General features: G+C 38.7%; 2 protein-coding genes across 3 annotated transcripts in view; both read left to right on the top strand.

Annotated features, from left to right (window-relative positions):
* Positions 1–20,415, top strand: part of LOC134659233 (probable chitinase 2) — a 97,999-nt gene that overhangs the window by 59,881 nt on the left and 17,703 nt on the right. The window contains exon 2 of one of the 2 annotated variants that reach the window (XM_063514870.1): positions 18,909–18,989. In XM_063514870.1, coding sequence (XP_063370940.1) covers positions 18,917–18,989 — 73 coding nt within the window. In that variant the 5' untranslated portion in view covers positions 18,909–18,916. Of the gene's footprint in view, positions 1–18,775; positions 18,990–20,415 lie in introns of those variants that run through there. The other variant, XM_063514869.1, reaches the window with a different exon arrangement.
* Positions 1,152–15,093, top strand: LOC134659283 (serine protease 42). The gene is made up of 9 exons (XM_063514937.1): positions 1,152–1,235; positions 5,927–6,272; positions 7,755–7,923; positions 8,979–9,096; positions 10,078–10,207; positions 11,933–12,053; positions 13,029–13,276; positions 14,202–14,309; positions 14,873–15,093. The coding sequence occupies exons 2-9, from the start codon at positions 5,978–5,980 to the stop codon at positions 15,055–15,057; spliced, it is 1,374 nt and encodes a 457-aa protein (XP_063371007.1). The 5' UTR covers positions 1,152–1,235; positions 5,927–5,977; the 3' UTR covers positions 15,058–15,093.

Raw genomic sequence — 20,415 nt, 5'->3', positions numbered from 1 at the left:
TTTCTGCTTGATACAAAATTATTTTTTTATTTAGGTGGTTTTACAAGTTACTATAAAAAAATAGCAGGTACGTATTAAATATGTAGTTTAGGTACACAAGACGAGGACGAACTACAAACAACGACTTGTGTCGTTTTATAATATGTATATGAAAGTCCCATGAAAATTCGTCTAATATCTATGAAAATATGAGTTTTTTTAGTTGATATCAATCCATTCAATAGAATGTGCAAGGAGAGTTATTTTAAATTATAATGTTAAAATGCATTAATATAAATAAAGGAGGAGGAGTTTGCCTTAATACATTTATTCTCACTAACCATAATAACCAAAGCTAAATTAATAATTCAATAATGATATTTTACGTAACTAAACCAATTAAAAGACGAGAAAAATAAATATTAATGAAAACGCCTATCATTAATGTCTACTTGTAAAATAAATGATTTATGACTTTATGATTTATGATTTACTTAAAAACAAAAAATGAAATATAAGAAATAAACAACTTTTACTTTATAAATATTCACCAAATTAGTCACCGAATATTCAAGGCCGTTTTTACTTTCTACGACATTGATAAAATTAAATAAATTACTAATAAAATTCAAAACTGCGCCTAAAAGAAAATACACTCTCTATTCATAACATACTATTAAATTTTTCCTCCAAACACAAATTTATATTTGCAGCTCAAAAACGCGTTGACATGTAATCTTTATACTAATTTGCATGTAAATTGTCAAAGCGTCGTTCTGTCGGCTGTAAAGGTAAGTTGGTGGGACGGTGTATAATTTCGTCGGTCGCAAGTGTGTCTCCGGCTTTATGACTGGTTTAGAGAAACTGCAGTTGTGCGACAGGCTTTGGGCCGGATTCACGGCGCGCGCGTAAAAAAAAACTTTTTTGCTTCATAAATGTGGAGACTTTAATCGTATAGTTTAAAAACATATAATATCTTAAATTTTTACTGCATTATCATAATTATTGTTTTTTTTGGTACTTTTTTGTTGTTTTTTTTTTGACAGTTTAAATATGATTTGAAAAGTGTTAATAATTATTAAGTTTATAATTGTTTAAAAATAGGTAAATAAAGATTTTAATTTGTTAACTCTTCCAGTGTAAAGAAAAAAAAATAGAAAAATCGTTAACATTATTTTTAATTAAATTTATACTTAAGTGTTAAATACGAAAATAAAGTTTATTATTGTAGTGAAAGTGTTGGATAAAAGTGAAAGGTGAGCCGATCGGGTGCAGGGGAAATGTTTTGAAGATGCCTTTGTATTTGACCCAGATACAGCTTTTATACTTTTAGAGCTTTCAAAGCTTAAAACTTGATAAAAGTTGAAAACATTTTATAAGTTACTACTGTAAAAAAACCCTCTTTTTATCCTTAGACAAACTGTAACACTCGAACTATACGTTAACTAATAAATTCATATCGTATCTAGACGTAATATTTGACGTAACTTAAAATTAGAATCGGGCCGCTAGAGTTGGACACGACCTGATTCGAACTTTAAGATGTACGTCAAAAATCTGCTAACGATACGGGATCGCATGTGTCAGTGTCAAACGGGGCGTTTTTGTTATGAAGAATCGTCACTTTGTCTCGAAGAAAACTTGTGCTTTTCCTACTTTATTGAGTAGGCTAAGAATACACCCAGTTTCAGTTTCCGAGAAAATCTATAGACAGGGTTGTTAATAAGGGACCGATTCGACATTTTTCATTAGAATTCATATTATGACGACCACTTGGCCAATATTTCGGGTATTTGTACTTTAATAATCGTTTTTAACTTAGTAGGTTAATAATAGAGAAAGATCCACAAAGGTTTGCTAAATATCAATAATAAAATGGTTTAATATAATAAATACATATGTAAAATACTTAAATATAATGTATCTTGCAACTAGTAGTGTACAGGCAAAAACGCATTCTTATAAATTACTTTACATTTACAACAATTTTTGCTTGTTCTTCATAACATTTAAAATATTTAAATTACCGATACGACCTTCAATACAAGAACATACTCCCATCCCATCTTAAATGCCAGCAACGCAGTTGCAACCCTTCTAGCTTATTGGCTCTCATATCTTAAAAATATTAAATTTTCTGAAAATGTTGTGTTATAGTATATTTTAAATACAAAATCTCAATCCATGCGGAAAGAGGAGAGTCATAGAATGTATGGGCTCCCCTACATTTCACGACTCTTCTCACAGACTCTAACAGCAACATACAAGAGGGACTTTACGTGTTGTTTTTCTAATGTCACATAAAGCATGATGTCATAAACTCTAAAAAACAATTTAGAATAGCAACCGAGAGGTTCTAATTTGACAGCCCAGTTCGAAACGGAACGCTTAAATTAGAGCTAAATTGTGACGTTATCTATTAAAAGGGACCTTATTGTCGGTGGCGCTTACGCCATATTAACGATGCTCCGATATAAATACAATGCCGCGCAACGTTGTGCGGTGTAAGCGCCATCGACAATAAGGTCCCTTTTCATAGATAATGCCCCAATTAATGTTATGTAGAGCGTAAAAAGTAAAAATATTCATTATACTGTAAACAAGGCCTTACTCGTACTGATGACCGTATTCACTCACTTTAATGAATAAATTATTAGATTTCAATCATCATCATCTCCCGTTTGCATCGTATAGGAGCCCAATACCTACTGATTTGAATTTCTTGAAAGAATAAGAATAAGAATAATATAAATTTAAAAGAAAAAAACCTTTTTAAAAATTAATAATGTCCTGTGGCCCCACACTAGGATAGACATATTATGCCTGTCACGTGCTAGCCGGATTCGTAATTCGTAAGCTGAAGGTTGAGTAAAGACTAATCTAGTAATCTAATAGAAATAATAGAATAGGTAATGAATGTAATAGTTATAAACTGAAATAAATGTCATATACTAAGAAAAAGTGACTCAAGCCTCTAGTGCCCCAGACTGGAATCGAACCAGCGTCCTCTGCTATCGCGGCAGGTGCCTGTTACCACTCGGCCACCGGGCCACAGCGGCATCGGTCGAATTTTTCCAAGTATATGCACTACATACTGAAGGCTTATGGCGCCCCCTGGCCAAATAAAATATTATTATTATTTGCCTGGTTAAAATATTTTCTAAAAATAATTTAATTTGTTCTACTATGTAATGTAATAGTTAGAGAAATTAAGCAATTCAAAGAAAGAAAAAAGGAAAGAAAAAATTATGTGTGTGAGAGAGAGGGAGAGAGAGTGTGTGTGTGTGTGTTTGTTCTACAAATGTAATGGGTTTGTCTAAAATTACATTTCTGGACCATAAATATCATTGTTGACAGCTGACGGATTATGATATTATTTTATTTATTTATTTAATTAATAAAGTACAGTGATATTCTTAACTATAATCATAGCCCCGCAAAACTCAACAATGAGTTTGACTGTGGGGTCATCAGTCTCTGGTTAATATGTAACTTAATGTAACTTAAAGTAGGTAAATTAATTACTACAATGTGTCATGGTAATGTTTTTTTAACATAGATTTAAATTTGGACTTCTTGTTTTCGCGTCTTATAGCTTCAGACAAACTATTGAGTAAGTATGGAATTCTTTTTCTAAGTGTTCTATCCCCGTAGTAGTTATTAATTCTAGGAACGGATAGTTTGCCTGTAGTCACAGCCTTTGTGATGTATGTATGATTAACTGGTGTTAAGGAATCCGCTGAGTTAGACTCTTGGTAGCTATGGTTATTGATCGCGAGTAAGTATTTATGTTTTAAACTAACTGGTAAAATATTGCAAATTTTAAATAGTAGTCTGTAGTTACCTTTACATTTGAGTTTAATTTTATGGTTGACAAGTAATTTTAAAAATCTGATCTGCATAGTCTCTAGTTTAACGATATTGGTCTTAATATATTTGCTTGGATGTTTGACATTAGTGGCAGAAATGCAGTCGGCAGTAATATTGCGCTGCAGTACTGCTGCAACCATACTGGTGTAGTCTGAATCCGAACTATTTACGATTGCCATGTCATGAGCTGCCATAAAACTTGTCGAATCGGTCCCAGTATTGCTTTTCGAAAGCCAAAATTACCATCACAAAAGGTTGTGAAGTGAAATTTATTGTTTAAAGAAGAAACAAAAGAATGTTTTCTATACGAGTGATCTTACGTTATTTAATGGCTGAGTTTCACCGCTTGAGTCACACGGGGATTTAAGCTGCGTTTTTATATGCCAGATACATATCGAAAGAAATTATATACAAATAATTTGAATACGGAATAGGGAATATTACGCGAAACTCTGCATAGGGGGCTATCATAAATTACGTCATTTCAAATTAGGGGGGGGGGGGGGGGTCTGGACATCGGATGATGGTAGCATGACGTAGGAGGAAACGGGGTAATTCGAAACATGGTTCTTGTATGATTTTAGGGGGGGGGGGGGGAAATCGTCAAAAATAGATGACGTAATTTATGGACAGCCCCTAGGGGGCGCCACTCCCACAATAAGTCACAATCTAAGGGTCTACCGTAAACGCAAGTCGAAATTTTGTTATCTAACCTCTCCATCACTCTTGCATATTCGAGCGCTAAAGAGGTAGATAGCTGAGTTTCAATTTCGCGGTTCGCGTTTTAGAAGAAATGTCACATTTGACACTGACACATCTAATCCATTTCGTTTCTAGATCTATTAATTGACGTATCTTAAAGTTCGAACCGGACCGTTAGTATAGTGTGTTAGACCGGAAATCTAACAAACGATATTCTATAAAAACCTCATTCCCCTGGCCATACCTTTTCGCAGATTCCCAGGAAATTCCGTTTTAGCATCTCATTTTTGATGACTGATGTGTAACTCGTGCCAAGTTCCATCTACAACCAGAACAGCTAAGCGGAATCTCTTGGGAATTTGCGAATATGTAACTATAGCCAGGGGAATGAGATTCCAGGGGAATGAGAGTAGAAGGACCTTAAAGATGGGGGTTCTAATCCCACATTGGCCAGAGTTACAGTCCAATATGAAACTGTAGAAAATTATTGAGGACGCCACTTCTTATGTAACCGTCACATTTTTGACGTAAAATGCCCTTATACATGGCAACAATTTACTATGCGATTTTTTTTTCAGTGTGATAGACAATTGTTTATATAATTTTAAGATTATAATCTATCCTCCCACAATTAAAAAGAAAATTAATGTTTATTAAAATATATCGAGGTATTAACAGTAACATAGAATACGTACATGTATTTTTTTTTAATACCGACGAATCGAACACCCCTGTGGCCAATTTTGTTGATTTTGGGCCGCCCTGTAAAAAGAGTCAAACCAAGGACTAATTGACTGGGCTACGTTGATTAGACTACGATTAGAGGTCGTCCCACCTGCGCAGCGGAGCGCGCGGCTTTCGCGTTTAATCGCGGGGTTAGGTTTCTCCTGACTATAGGTTGCAAGACAAGCACTAGGTCTGGGAAAAGCGACCATAGATCCTTTAATTAGGTATAACTGCCCGATTCGAACTTTAAGATAGGTACTTACGTCAAATATTAGGTTTAGATACGATATGTTAAAAGTGACGTTTCTTCAAACAAAAACGTCATTTTTGACACTGACATAATCCATAGCGTATCTAAACCTAATATTTGACGTATCTTAAAGGTCGAATCGGGCCGAGAGTAAACTTTTTAGTGTTCATGGTTGTCGATTTTTTGTCTTAATACACTCACGCGCATGTAACGACGCGTTGATGTCTTTCATACTGTAGGTGTCTGAAAGTCCATCATACAACATAATACTGTTTTTGCTCTGCAATTCGTTTTTTTTTTGCTGTGCGATTATTTTTAAGGTTAGGTTAGAGTTGCAATTTTCGCTGATCGTTTAAATACTAGCCTTTTTTAAATACCTTTATTTGCTCTGGATTTCAGAACAAACAATCACAACGACGATATGTCATCAACCACCCACGCATCGACACCATGCCAGCGGTGAAAACAACATGGCTTCCACACACACAAACACATACCAAATTCCAAAAAACATATTACAAAACAAATGAAAAGCTCAAAAAGAATCATGGATGCAGAAATAGTCTCGAGAAAAATCATGGACGCTACAATAGATCTAGATTTCAAAAAGAGAATAGAGAATGCAAGAAACGGAACGTTTTGGAGTTTACAAGATGGCGGACGAAAACAAAATGGCGGCTTAGCTCGAGGGTGCTGATTCCGCTGATGATTTTGAATGTTACAGGACGGGCTGGGGCTGTTGAATGTAAGTTTTTTTTTTTCTTTACTATCTCATCGGTAAAAGTTAGCGGTAGTTATATTTTTGAGGCGTTTGGGGTCGAAACGCTGGGGCCGTGGGGGCCAACTGCGCGCCAGATATACAAGGCCTTAGCGGCTCGCCTTATAGACGCCACAAGGGGCCAGAGGATATTTTGCTCAACGCATTAGCATTGCGATTCAACGTGGCAATGCGGCCAGCCTGCTAGGCACGTTGCCCGTTGGCCATCGGCAGTGACTTGGAGGCCGTTTTTTATTTATAAGGCGTTTATTTTAAGTTTATTTATAAATAGTTTATATTATTATTTTATTTAATGTTCCATATGTATTTTTTTTAGTTTCTCAATTACATTAATACTATTATTATGTAAAAGTTTAGCACATTCGTTTCGATCAAATCATAAATGACATTACAATATGGCAAGATTTTGTTCAGGTACACGAAGGATTCGGGGGGGAATCATTTTGTATTCAAAGCGCCATATAAAGGATGACTCACGTTAGACCGGGCCGGGACCGGGCCGGATCTTCCGGCGTTTAATTTTCTATGACAGATGACAGGTGATGTGATGCTTTCCATAGAAAAGGCAGCGCCGGAAGCACCGGGCCGAACCCGGCCCGGTCTAACGTGAGTCATCCTTAAAACTTCAAAGACTAATGATAACATTGTATTTGGACGAAACTTGCTCTAAACTATATACTACGAAACAAAACATGCATTGTAGTTTTGTTTAGACAACGCGAACGGCTCTCGATAGTGTTATCGATAGAAGCAAAACTTGTGAAGAATATTTCGACTGAAAACGCGAGAATGACACAATTTCATTAAGCTACTCTAGTTTGTCAAAGGACTGTCTCATTTTAAATATAGACAGAGAGAATCCTACTATCTTTGTCTTATAGTGTCATTCTATAGAACTTGCTAACTATGTAAACAAACCGCCATTTTGAAACTGTCAAAAAATATGAATTTACTAGTGACTTTTGTTTACATATTTAGCACGTTCTATAGAATGACACTTTACACTAGTACTAACACCGAAAAGACAAGAATGAGTATAGGTTTTTAGGGTTCCGTACCCAAAGGGTAAAAACGGGACCCTATTACTCCGCTGTCCGTCCGTCCGTCTGTCACCAGGCTGTATCTCACGAACCGTGATAGCTAGACAGTTGAGATTTTCACAGATGATGTATTTCCGTTGCCGCTATAACAACAAATACTAAAAATAGAACAAAATAAAGATTTAAGTGGGGCTCCCATACAACAAACGTGATTTTTGACCGAAGTTAAGCAACGTCGGGCGGGGTCAGTACTTGGATGGGTGACCGTTTTTTGCTTGTTTTGATCTATTTTTTGTTGATGGTGCGGAACCCTCCGTGCGCGAGTCCGACTCGCACTTGGCCGCTTTTTTTGTTCTTATTTACTGACAAGTTTAAATATGTTCAACTATCTTCTGTATATGCCTTTCAGCTCTCACCAGCCGCATGATCTCTCTCCTCGGCTACCCCGCCTCGTGTAGCGTGGGCGGTGAAGCCCGACCATGCACTTTAGCCTTGACGTGTTGGCTGCGAGGCGGCGCGCGCGCACGCGGCTGCGGCGGCGGCTGGCTGCTGACGTGCTGCGTCAGGGAGAAAGAGAGGTAAGAACGAGAGAAATAATATCTCGCTCTTTACATAATATACTCGTGGAGATGCGTTGTAAGTAATATCATATCAAACTGTTTAGACGACAACGGTTTTTTTTTTAAGGTAGTGTTTTGCTTCTGGAAACGCGGCGCTATCGGTATACACTTTGTTTCCAGGTGTGTAATTGTTCTAGTCGGGATATGGTGTTTGTGTGTTTTGTGATTGTGAAGTGTAGTATGTGTGTGTGCGTGTGTGTGTGTGTGTGTGGTGAAGAATGAGAATGAGAAATGAAGGAATGAACAGATGAGTGATTTCGTTTTAAGTGCCGTTGAACACTCACTTGAATTTTTAGTCGCTGTTGGCGACATGTTTCGGGCTCTTCGGGGGTCCTTCTTCAGGCTTGAGTGCTCGCGGCGACTGCAACTCGTGCAACCGTTGTCGTCTAAACAGTTTAAAATATGTCTCACGAAAGTTTAATATCGAATAGTTGTTATCGCTATGTACTATTCTGATCGCCTGCCGAGCGCGGGCAAGTTAATGGCGCGCCCGAGCTAGCTTAGTAACCATGATCTCTAATTACACATAGTCGCTACCCATCCCGCGATCTGCAGTTCTGGTTAGCCTGAGACCTCGCGCCTGCGCTCGCGCAGCTGATAAAACTAATAAGGTGCTCGCGTACTTACTTGTGTAAGTCGCTGCGGGCAAAACAATAAAAATGTCTACCTACCTACATATATATTTTCCTGTATATATTTTGCAAACACTTAATACATTTGCACATAATATTAATATTATATAACTAATAAAAATGTACTCGTCAAGATAATTAACTCTTACTTCTTAGTATAAGTAAGTAATGTTAACTCATGTAAGTGAATTGTAATATTCTTATGAGTAATAAATTCTTTAAACCTAAACCTAATATCATATGAATTATAATGAGCGTAACAGTAGGCCGATTCTGATGAAACTATTTGTTAGGTTAGGTTATTTTGATTGATATGGTATTACTATATCTTATCAATCTATTTATAATACAAATCTCTGATTAAACGATTAATTTGGTCAGTTCCAGCATGACGTCATCAGAATGGCGGTACAAGGCGCCGCCGCGCCTGCGCGTGCCGCAGCGCAGTGTGGTCCCCAACAATGTTTTCCGGAGGAGGGTAGACGACGATAGTACTCAGGTTTTTATTATTATTATTATAAATGGGCTTAATCATGGCCACAGACTAGCCGAGGCGAAAGACATGGCCTACGATGGAGCGAGCCTGCCCAGGTGCCTGTTCACCCTTGATTTGAAGGTTAGTATTTTTATAAGCTTTTATTTAAACTTGCAGTATTGTATATTAGTGGCTCTATTAGCTATAGACCTCGCGAACACCCAAGGCTCCCAATAAATTGTAAATACAGATGTCAATCACAATTAAAAATCAACGATGATCAACTCTGGCCAAATTGGGACTCTAACCCACATCCTTGGATTGCCGGTCCAATGCGTTACCAATTCCGCCAGCTGACCATCATCAGCTGATCATCATGTAATAGGGTATTTGACTGTATTTAAAATAAATTATTTTACACAATGTATGAAATAAAGCACAAGAAGATTAATAGAAATACGTAGCCAGCAGTTATTTTTAGACACGATTTCTATTTTAAAACTCGTATAAAACTATAAAGAGTACACAATTTGATAGTGACGTCACATGCTAGTGTTTCATATAAATTTCATAAAGCAAAATCGTTTTGACATTTTGAAAAACGAAACTGATTTGACTAATAGTCAAATACCCTATTGACTGTATTTACAATGTATAGATTGTTACTGTCGGCGGTCAGCCGGTGCAAAATAAGCGTGGTTAGAGTCTATATACTTAAATAGGTACGTATGTATGTTGTCATCAAAATTTCCAAATTTTTTCGACTACTTGTGCCAATCCAATCCAGATGGTCCATGGATGGTGGAGCATGTTGGATACCAATCCAATCGAGCTGAAATTTGGTGTACTTATGTAAGAGATTATGACGATGACATTTAGCTGACCTAATGACGTAGACCGTAGACGGCCTTGGGAATTCTTTGGTAAAACAATTAGTATTGGTACCTATCGATGGTTGCCATTAAACAGATGAAAAGTGTATTAATTTTCTTTTCTGAATTCCAGTTGGACTGCGGTCTTCCGTCCACCCGTATTCTGCAGAAGAGGATCATTGGCGGACGAGAGGCGAGGTTCGCCGAGTTTCCGTGGCAGGCGCATGTCAGGATCTCCGAGTTTCAGTGTGGAGGTGTTCTAGGTTAGTTTATGTTAGACACATTTTATAAGCACCATAAGTCTTGTGTAAGGTAGTGGACGCTCTTGTTTTTTTTTAGAAATAGTAATACAGTGAAACCTGGATAAGTGAGACCTCAAGGGACGAGCAGATTTGTCTCACTTAAAGAGGTATTTCACTTACCCAGGCTCTCAGTTAGCCAGGTACAAATAAATGTCTGTCTCATTTACAGAGGGTCCCATTAATAGAGGTGAGAATAGAGGATATATTTCAGATATAGAGGTGGTTAATAAGGTATTTTGTAAATATCTTTAAAAATAAATAAGGTAAAATAATCCTTGTCCCTAAATATTTTATAAGTCTGTTTAAATATTTTTTTGAATTTATTTTGAATGATTCTCCAAAGGATAGTTTTTTTTCAATTTAATTTGATACGGACTTCATTGCGTCTTAGAAATGTATTAAATGAAAATCTGTTTATTCGTGTTACTTATCAAGATTTCAGCTTTCGTTTCGATAGTTTTAACTAAGCACATAAAGTAACTAAATAAAACTTGAAGTCGTTTAGACACAATTAAGCAAATGCGGAATTTGTGCATAGACTAAGAGTTAGTAAGAATACGGAAATTGATCAATAAAGTCCAAGTTAGAGAGGTCATAGATTGACGTTATCTCAGATACAGAGGTCAATTCCTATACAATTCTAAAAAAACAATTAGGAAAATGTAATCTTATACATATAGTCTCAGTAAAAGAGGTAGAATACACTCTATGTCTCACTTATAGAGGTAAATGTGACTATAAAATCACAACAGCTAATCCCAGTTATAGAGGTTCGTTTTATCTCACTAACAGAGGTAATTCAGTGCTAAAGTGTCGGGACCGCACCATGAGTCCCAGCTATAGAGGTTTCTCACTTATCCAGGTCCCACTTAACCAGGTTTCACTGTATAAATTATTTATTGTCAGACCACAGGTAAAAAATATAAAGATGTTAATGATAATAAATCCTTTTCCGCAGTCTACCATATTTATGGTGTACAATATTTAATATCATGCACTAACTACATGCAGTCAAGTTATTTACAGTATAAGTAAACATATACCTAACACACTATTTTATACAATAAAGTCCCCAGTTTTGTGTCATTACGTTACATCTTAATATGTCAACTTAGTCATTATTCACTAATATTTTATAATTTGCCATTATTATTTAAAAAGTCACGTGGGTAATAAAACATTTTGCTCAGTAGCCATTCATTAAGTGCTTTTTTAAATCTAGTATTGTCAAGGTTCCTAAATACATCCGGAATATTGTTATAAATCTTGATTGACATGGAAAAAATGCTATTTTTGTAAAAAATCGATTTAGTCTGATGCGTATTTACAAGTCTGTACTCGTTTCTCAAGTTACGATGGAATTTATCGTAACTTGTTACGCGTGCAGCGGGGCGGGGCGTGCGGCATGCATGTTAAACAAATGCGCACGTATAGGAGCGGCCTTAGTGCACGCTGCTCACATCACGCGTGAGCCCACAGCCACGCTGCACGCCCCGCCGAACGCTCCGCTTCGAGCGTCCACTCAGGCCTTACACTAATATCTGCATATAGCTGCGATGGCGCCATTACGTGCACTTCACCTCGTTCGTGGTGCGTGTGCCGCGACCGCTGCTGGAAACCATCGCCAGCGCGGACTTCTTTCTTATATTTCTTTGCTAATGGTTTCCTTTTATGGTTTCATTTCAGTGTCCCACTGGTTCGTGGCGACAGCAGCACATTGCGTGTCGCGTGCGCATCCAAGAGACATCGCGGTGTGGCTCGGAGCCTTGGACACCACTGCTGGATCCAATACTGCCAGGAAAGTCGGGTAAGTAATAGTACTTACTTTTAAAGTGCATCTAAGATTTTTTTATGACGTATTTTTCATGCGAGGATAACGCGAGGGAGATGATGAGGTGGCAAGCGAGCAGACAAATCGCCTTATGGTAAGCAATTAACGTCGCTCATGGACACCTGCAACAGCGGCATTGCTTCCGGCGCTTCGTTTTCTATGTAAAGGACCATGTGATCACCGATCAGCCGTCATAGACCAAAGAAAATGACATGTATCACGCCTCGGCCCGGGCACGGCCCGGTCTAGCATGATTCTTAATACTGCCACACAGCAAAGATTCTTAGAGGTAAACCATCTTTAAACTACGCGCACCAGAGCATTTACGTGTGTATAGAAGCTTTTTAGTGAACTCTATTAATTACGTAAAGGATAACTCACGTTAGACCAGGCCGGAGCTTCCGGCGCTTACTTTTCTATGAAAGATGACGGGTGATCACGTGATGATTTCCATAGAAAACGAAGCGCTGGAAGCTCCGGCCTGGAGACGGCCCGGTCTAACGTGAGTCGTCCTTTAGGCTGACTGCTGGCAACTAGAGCTGCCAAAATCAAATGGATCACTAGAAAGTCAACATCCTGTTTTTGATGCGGTTTTGAAATAACATTTATCAAAAATCCAAACTTGATGTACCTAATCAAATTGTTTTATTTATTTTCTTATATTCTATTCTATCTCTGACACTTAGAGACTTTTAAATCTCTAAAGAATTTTAGTATTTGTGAGTTCTTTTTATTTTATTATTATATTAAGTATCTATAGTATTTTTTTGTGTTTTCGACAATAAGAGACTGTATACATCCTATAATAAAGGTATCTTATAGGTATTTAATCGATTTCATATTTGTAATTGTTTTTTTGTAATTTTGGTTATTTTTATTGCTTGTAATTATTTGACATGTAAAAGTGCCCCTGTAGCTTTGCTGAATAAATGTTTGATGTTTGATTTCCAGGGTCATCCAAAAAATTCTCCACCCGCTCTTCCAGTTCCGAATGACGCAGCCAGACCGCTACGACATCGCTTTGCTCAAGCTCTCTCGACCAATCGCGTACGCCAGCCACATACTGCCCATCTGTCTGCCGGAAGCTACCATGGAACTGAGGGGCAAGAGTGGAGTGATCGCTGGATGGGGCAAGACGGATACTAGTAATGGACATACTGGGACGAATTTGCTTCGGTCAGCGACGGTGCCTATATTGAGTAAGTGTTTTTATTGCCAATGCTGGGCAAAGGCCTCCCGTCTATTCCCTTCCCTTCGATTTTGAATATTTACCCGTCATCTTTGCCTGACTTAGTGTAAGTGTAAGCCTTAATAGTGTAAGGCCTGAGTGGACGCTCGAAGCGGAGCGTTCGGCGGGGCGTGCAGCGTGGTTGTGGGCTCACGCGTGATGTGAGCAGCGTGCACTAAGGCCGCTCCTATACGCTTGCTTTTGTTTAACATGCACGCCGCACGCCCCGCCCCGCCGCACGCCCAACTCGAGCGTCCACTCAGGCCTTACACTTTAAGGTCGGTTGCACCAAACTTTTGTCTTCGTTAAAGAGTGCGCTAAATTTTATTGTATGAAGAATTTCATAGTAAACCGCCGCGGCGTCCGGGTGACGTTGATCAGTCTGTCAAGTACGGATGGTGCAACTGGCACTTAATAAATAAGTACACATTGTTTACTAGCGCCACATAACCTAGTGGCTTGACTGGATAACTTAAAACCATAAGCGCCACTTGCACCATCCCACTAACCCGGGGTTAACTGGTTAAACCGTTAACCCAGTGTCAAATTGCACTGGTAACCATGTTAACTCCAGGTTTAACCGGTTAACCCCGGGTTAGTGAATGGTGCAAGTGGCCCTAACTCAGACTATTTAGGTAACCTAACCTGACGCCTAGGCCCACTTGCACCATCCCACTAACCCGGAGTTAAGCGGTTAAACAGTCAAACCAGTATTGTACTGGTAACCATAACTAACTCCAGGTTTAACCGGTTAACCCCGGGTTAGTGGAAAGGTGCAAGTGAGCCTTAATGATAATTATACTTAGTGTACTTACCTATATCTTAAACCAGTAATATAAAACTTGGGAATGTATTTGCTGTTGTTGTACTAATGCCCAAATTATGTACCCTTGCAGGTACAGAGCAGTGCATTAACTGGCATCAGCGAAAGCAGATCACAGTTGAAATTCATTCTGAGATGATCTGCGCGGGACATTCGGATGGCCACCAAGATGCTTGCTTAGGTAACACCAATTAATTGTTACTGTCTCTTCTTCTTATCGTTTTCCTGATGGCAGCATGGTTCCATTTTCATCGCCTGTCAATACGCCCGTGACTTTCGCACTTATATACTTGTTAAAACGTGACAGGCATGGTGACAGTGCTGCCGCCGCTGGTTGCATCATAAAAAACCCCAAGGCAACGTAATCTATCTAACAAATATCCAAATTTTTCAGAGCGACTGTTACTACCAGAACCCCTAGTGCTCGTTCGATAGCGTGACGAGCGTTCGCGTTTGCGTTGTCTTTTTTTGTATGGGATTTTGAACAGCGTGCGAAGCGGGACGCTTTGGAAACTCAAAATCCTATATACGAAATGACGCTTAACGCAAACGCATACGTCACGTCACGCTATCGAATGAAATTTACACTAGGGGTACTGACAGTCCAACCCAAAGGGGAAACTAGGCCTTATTGAAATTGGACCGGTTTTCTCAGGATGTTTTCCTTCTAAAAGCCGAACCGGCCAATTTCAACTCCAATGAGAACGATTATGTCAGTTTATACGTTTTACTTGTTCTGTTCAGGTGACTCAGGCGGCCCTTTAATAGTCATGGACAGCGGGAGATACTATCTGGCCGGCATCACATCAGCAGGATTCGGCTGCGGAGTGGACCACCAGCCTGGGATCTACCACAACGTGCAGTTCACCGCCAACTGGCTTAGGAGCATCATCAGCCCCAACACCAATAACAACTATATCGACTTCTGAAGATTCTTCACGAATAACCAGATCTTGACACAAGGTCCCAAAAACTAGAAAGAATTCTCTCCAAAATGGATTTTTTGCATAATATCCAGCGTCAGACTCTCAATTGCTATTAAAGACACTATGCAAATCATCTAGTCTCCGACTGCCTTCTAAAATTGCTCAACGATGGAAGATACTATTTATAGCAATCCTCAAAAGCAGTAGTTGAAAATGCAACTGGGATGCTAAGATGATAGAGAGGGAAGAGTGAGAGTGAGTGAGAAAGAGGGATATCTGAAGGGACTATCTAATAAGAAACACATCAACAGAGATATAGTCATCTGAACTTCAAAGTTAATTATTGCCACTCAAGTAACTCAGGTTCCCTAATAGTCCTGGACAGCGGAAGGTGTCTGGCCGGCATCACATCAGCAGGGTTCGGCTGCGGAGTGGACCACCAGCCCGGGATCTACCACAACGTGCAGTTCACCGCCAACTGGCTTAGGAGCATCATCAGCCCCAACACCAATAGAGTTAGACCAAGAAAAGTCTGCAGCGATTTTAATAGCCCACGCAGTGCAAGTGTTATTTACACGTCATAAAGTCATAGAAGTTTGACGTTTAAAATGACACTTGCACTGCGTGGGCTATCAAAATCGCTGCAGACTTTTCTTGGTCTAACTCTAACAACTATATCGACTTCTGAAGACTCCTTAAGCCATTAGAAGATAACATTGTTGTTATCTTTGGCGTAATTCATAAATCTTGCAGGCGTCTATAGATAGGCTACGGTGACTGCCTTACCATCAGGCGAACCGTATGCTTGCCACCGGCAAGGTATACAAAAACAAAAAAATAAAATCTAGCAAACAATTGTTACTTGTTGGTTGCCCTCTCCGCGCCAGGCAAAATCAGGTGTTGCGGGGAGGTTGATTGCAGCATTGCAGTCTTGATTATAAAATGTACCACCCCATGTAAAAACGCCATTGTTCCGGCCTGGAGTGAAAAAATTATTGCGTAGGTAACTTCCTGTAATTTATCAAAATCTTAGACTAAGATATATATTATATTTACATTTAGAAGCTTTTAGCAGATTTTAGATAACCTAATGATTAGGATCGCCTAAAGCAAAGACTTAAATAAAATGAGACTTAACAGTTTTGAATGATTTACGGTTAGTTTCACTAGACTTATATCGGCTTGTTACTTAATCAGTCGATGATCGTCTTTTCTCCCTATCTGTCGTTATGCCATAGAGAGGGACAAACGACGATCATAAGCTGATTAACTTAGCATTAAAACCTTAAGTGTAAGGCCTGAGTGGACGCTCGAGTTGTGCGTGCAGCGGGGCGGGGCGAGCGGCCTTAGTGCACGCTGCTCACATCACGCGTGAGCCCGACGCCACGCTACACGCCCCGCCGAACGCTCCGCTTCGAGCGTCCATTCAGGCCTTACACTAGGTCTGTGAGCTCTGTGACTACTTATCTCGCCATTTTCTTGCATTTAACTTTAATTAATTAACTTAATCTTAATCACTGCTGATTTGATCTCCCGTTTTATATTTACTACTTTTTACTTATATTTTAATTGTCTCGATGTGCAATTTTATTGTGAAATTAAAATTAATAAATAGGTAAGTGACATCGTTTTATTTTAAACTAAACTAGTAAAAACTAAATAAATGTAGGTATGTAGAGGCGAACCATTTCGAAAAACTGCGCTCTACATTATTATAGCAATTATTTCATGAAACCGATGCTGCCAAAAATACTGGGGTGCGGGGGACGAGGTGAGCGAGTCCCGTGCCGTGATTGGTCCGTTCAAAGACACGGACACTTTGACTCCAAAATGGAGTAAAACTACCGTATATTTGTGGCAGAGGGGGTAGCGCTATGCTCAGTCTGGAGGATATCTTGTCGGGTTTACAATTTTTCTACGCGACAACATTTCCATCTTCACCACTTAGATATTTGGTAGTTCTCAACCAGGGATGTTGCGGATGCCGATTTTTTGACATCCGCGGATGCGGATGCGGATGCGAATGTCAAGATTAGGTACTTAGAAAACGTCAAATATTACATTTTTAGTATTTTTTTATTTAAAAAAAAAACGAAACGTTTAGTATTTGAACAAGAATATAGGTGCGTTATATTTAATAAACAGTAACTTGGCTGACTTTGGATCTAGACGATTTCGTTATAGGTAATTATGAAATTATCTAGCATTTACGCCGCCGCTAAGACGTTCCTGTACCGACTTGTTCGACATCCGCATCCGCATAAGCTCCGCATCGATTTTATGCGGATGCGGATGCGGATGCGGATGTTGAAAATAATGCGGAAGTTCCGCGGTTGCGGATGCGGATGCGGATGTTCGCATCATCCCTGTTCTCAACTGTACGTTTTCCTGTACTGTATAGATCCCCATTGTAGACCTGAGTACTTACCTATATGGTTTTAATTTCAACTCAACTCCTCCACGCGTTTCCGAGATAAAGGGTCTTGACAGACAGACGGACGGACAGACGGACAGACGGCCAACAAAGTGATCCTATAAGGATTCCGTTTTTCGTTTTGAGGTACGGAACCCTAAAAACGAAACATAAATTCATTTATCTGTCAAAACTTGTTTAAAACCGTTTCGATGCGGATGGCACGACAGGTGTGTCATCAATGTTTGTAACGTGTGGCGTATGACACGATAGGCGTGCCATCCGCATCGAATACTGGAATCGCCGCCACAGCCAAAAGTTTTCGAAAATGGAACAGGCAACGAAATCCTTAAAAATTGCTCCGTCACGCAGCAATATTACGAGCATAGCGAATGCTATTAAATGTCTTAAACGGGTTAAACGATGTCTGAATGCACGAGAGGTTGATAAACTTCTGAATAAGGAAAACAGTAACTTTTTTTTAAATCACAATATCTGTTTCGTCCGCTACTATAGTTCGTCAAAGGACTGTCTTATTTCAAACATAGAGAGAATCATACTATCTTTGTCTTACACTAGTACTAGATTAGCACCCAAAAGAAAAGAATGAGTAAGTATAGTTTTTTTTGTTCTTATTTACTGACAAATTGGTTTGACCAATTATATTAATGCAGACTGTACTTACATACCTTGTGTACAGTCGCCATCAAATACATCGGAGCGGCCAAGGTGCTCACATATATCTGAACACGCCTATTTTCAAAGCGTTAGAGTGCGTGTTCAGATATTGTGAGCACCTCGGCCGCTCCGATATATCTGATGGCGACTGTACCTAGGTACAAACAGGCTCTGACGTCAGACCTAACGACATTATGACTAAACAGTCGCTCCAGACCAAACCGCAGGTAAGGAAACCACTGTTACAAAACAACAATGACATGAGGTCATTGACCGAGTCAAAACGATATTCCACCTAGATTCGAACCTGCTACCTAAAATTTTCTCTTACCTAAGCTAACAACGTATCCGAAAGTCCAACGCATCATTATTATATAATTTTTTGTACAAAGAAATTGCAAAGTTGCTTGCACAAAGAGATATGTTCAGCTCAAATGGGCATACTTTTACATTTACTCAACAACACAATCGAAAATACACCTTAACACATGTACATAAGGTTAAAAAACGAATAAGCAAGGGAAAGTGAATAACTGATTAAGCGAACCGGTTGAGAATTATAACACAAGCTGAAATGAATCTTAACCTTAATAAAATATAAGGTTGAAAATGGAATGTCTATGAAAGAACCGGTAAGTTTAGTAGAACGTGCAACAAATGTCAAACTCTAGTCGTGAGGATGCCGCGTCCGCGGTCGTTGTGTTCCAAATCCGAATTTTAAAATTTTCGTTCCAAGTTCCGTGGATTCCGTTTGTTTTTTTAACGTGTGAAATGGCGGGAGTGGAATTGTTTTTTTTAATTGTGGCGGCGATGGCGTCCGTTCTTGACGGCCAGACCTTGGGAGGTAAGTGAAGGGGGTTTTTTATCAGGGTTATATTGCACGTTTTTCCGTTGAGAAATGTTTTAAAATTGACTAACATACTCGTAGCTATTTTGGGTTTTAAGTTAAATAATAGTGATTGTCTCTAGAAAGTTCTTCTTACTATTGTTTGTCTCCAGTGAGAAAATTTTTTCTTTAGAAAAATACCTAAGTTTTTGTTATAAATGTATGGGGCCTGTGATTATTCCCAAGGGAACTTTTTAAGTGTGACCTTGAAGAGACGCGAAGGAATTTAAAAGCTATATTTGGACCATAGCCGTCGACGCTTTGTCAAGGTCTACGTTTTTAACAATAGGTAGTAAAATAGCCAGTTTAAATTAATTTGTCAAAAATACAATTACTAGCCCTTGCAGCAAATACAGACTGATCCTCCTCTTATTTTTATGTAGGTATAGAAATTGTATATATAATTGAAGTGAAAAATTCTTTAGCGGCGCTAGGCACTTTTTGAGGTGGGGAAAAAATGATAAACTCCAGACAGCGTAAGGCGATCACGTGACCGTAAGGTTTAGATAGCCACTCATTTAGATGGCATTTAAATCAATAAAGAAAAACTCAATGACATTACATGAAAAAGGTTCTAATCTAATCTTGTACGGGCTGAAATACGAGGATCTCACAGTTACATTCTAACTTTATATCACTCAAATATAATTCAATAAAACTACATCTTGATGAAATCGCTAATAAAAGTGAACTCTAATACTGGTGAATATAACTCAAAATATCATGACCAAATATATTTAGATGCGAGGTCTGCAAGGTAACTTTACAATTTCTATTCGAATTTTAAACAATTAACGCTACAAATTTGAATTTCGAATTTTAAACAAGCTCACTGACCAGCAATTTCGGAACTAAAGTTTTTCAATAGAAAGGAGGATGGGTCAATTATACATAGTGCTGCAGACATTTTGGACTAGTCATTGAATTTTCACTTGTGTCGGCACTCCCGGAGTGCAGCCCGTTGTTTTTATGTGAAAAATACGTTAGGTACTACATTTCTTTCGAGGTTCACGAAAATTGTTTTTTTTTTTGGTTTATTCTTAGGAGTTTAGCACAGACTTAAATACCTATACGTGGAGTTTAGAGAGTTTCTTTATCATATCATCATATCCATGTGATGACGCATCTCCTGGCAAATTGTGTATTGTCCCCTGCCCTAGTAGCACGGTCGCATTTGCATATTCATATTCATATATTTATTGCATCCATGGTAAGTACACAGGTGTTATAGCCTGACCAGTAATATATGATAATTGTCAAGAGGGCGCTGTTATTCTCATGTATAGGGTGACAATTCAGTGTAGTATGAAAAAATTAGTTCCAGTGAAATTCCGCAACATGGCGCACCCTCAATAGATCCTGGTTCACCTATACATAGGTAATA

Source organism: Cydia amplana, chromosome 24 (genome assembly GCF_948474715.1).
Source record: "Cydia amplana chromosome 24, ilCydAmpl1.1, whole genome shotgun sequence".
Taxonomy (NCBI): Eukaryota; Metazoa; Arthropoda; class Insecta; order Lepidoptera; family Tortricidae; genus Cydia; species Cydia amplana.
The sequence above is the reverse complement of the archived record's forward strand: the minus strand, read 5'-3'. Positions and strand labels throughout refer to the sequence as shown.

Bases quoted from the DNA above. Each gene is read 5' to 3' on its own strand.
- LOC134659283 (XM_063514937.1), top strand. From the start codon at position 5,978: ATGCCAGCGGTGAAAACAACATGGCTTCCACACACACAAACACATACC. The intron at 12,054-13,028 runs GTAAGTAATAGT...TTTGATTTCCAG, and splicing joins AATACTGCCAGGAAAGTCGG to GGTCATCCAAAAAATTCTCC. The intron at 13,277-14,201 runs GTAAGTGTTTTT...GTACCCTTGCAG, and splicing joins AGCGACGGTGCCTATATTGA to GTACAGAGCAGTGCATTAAC.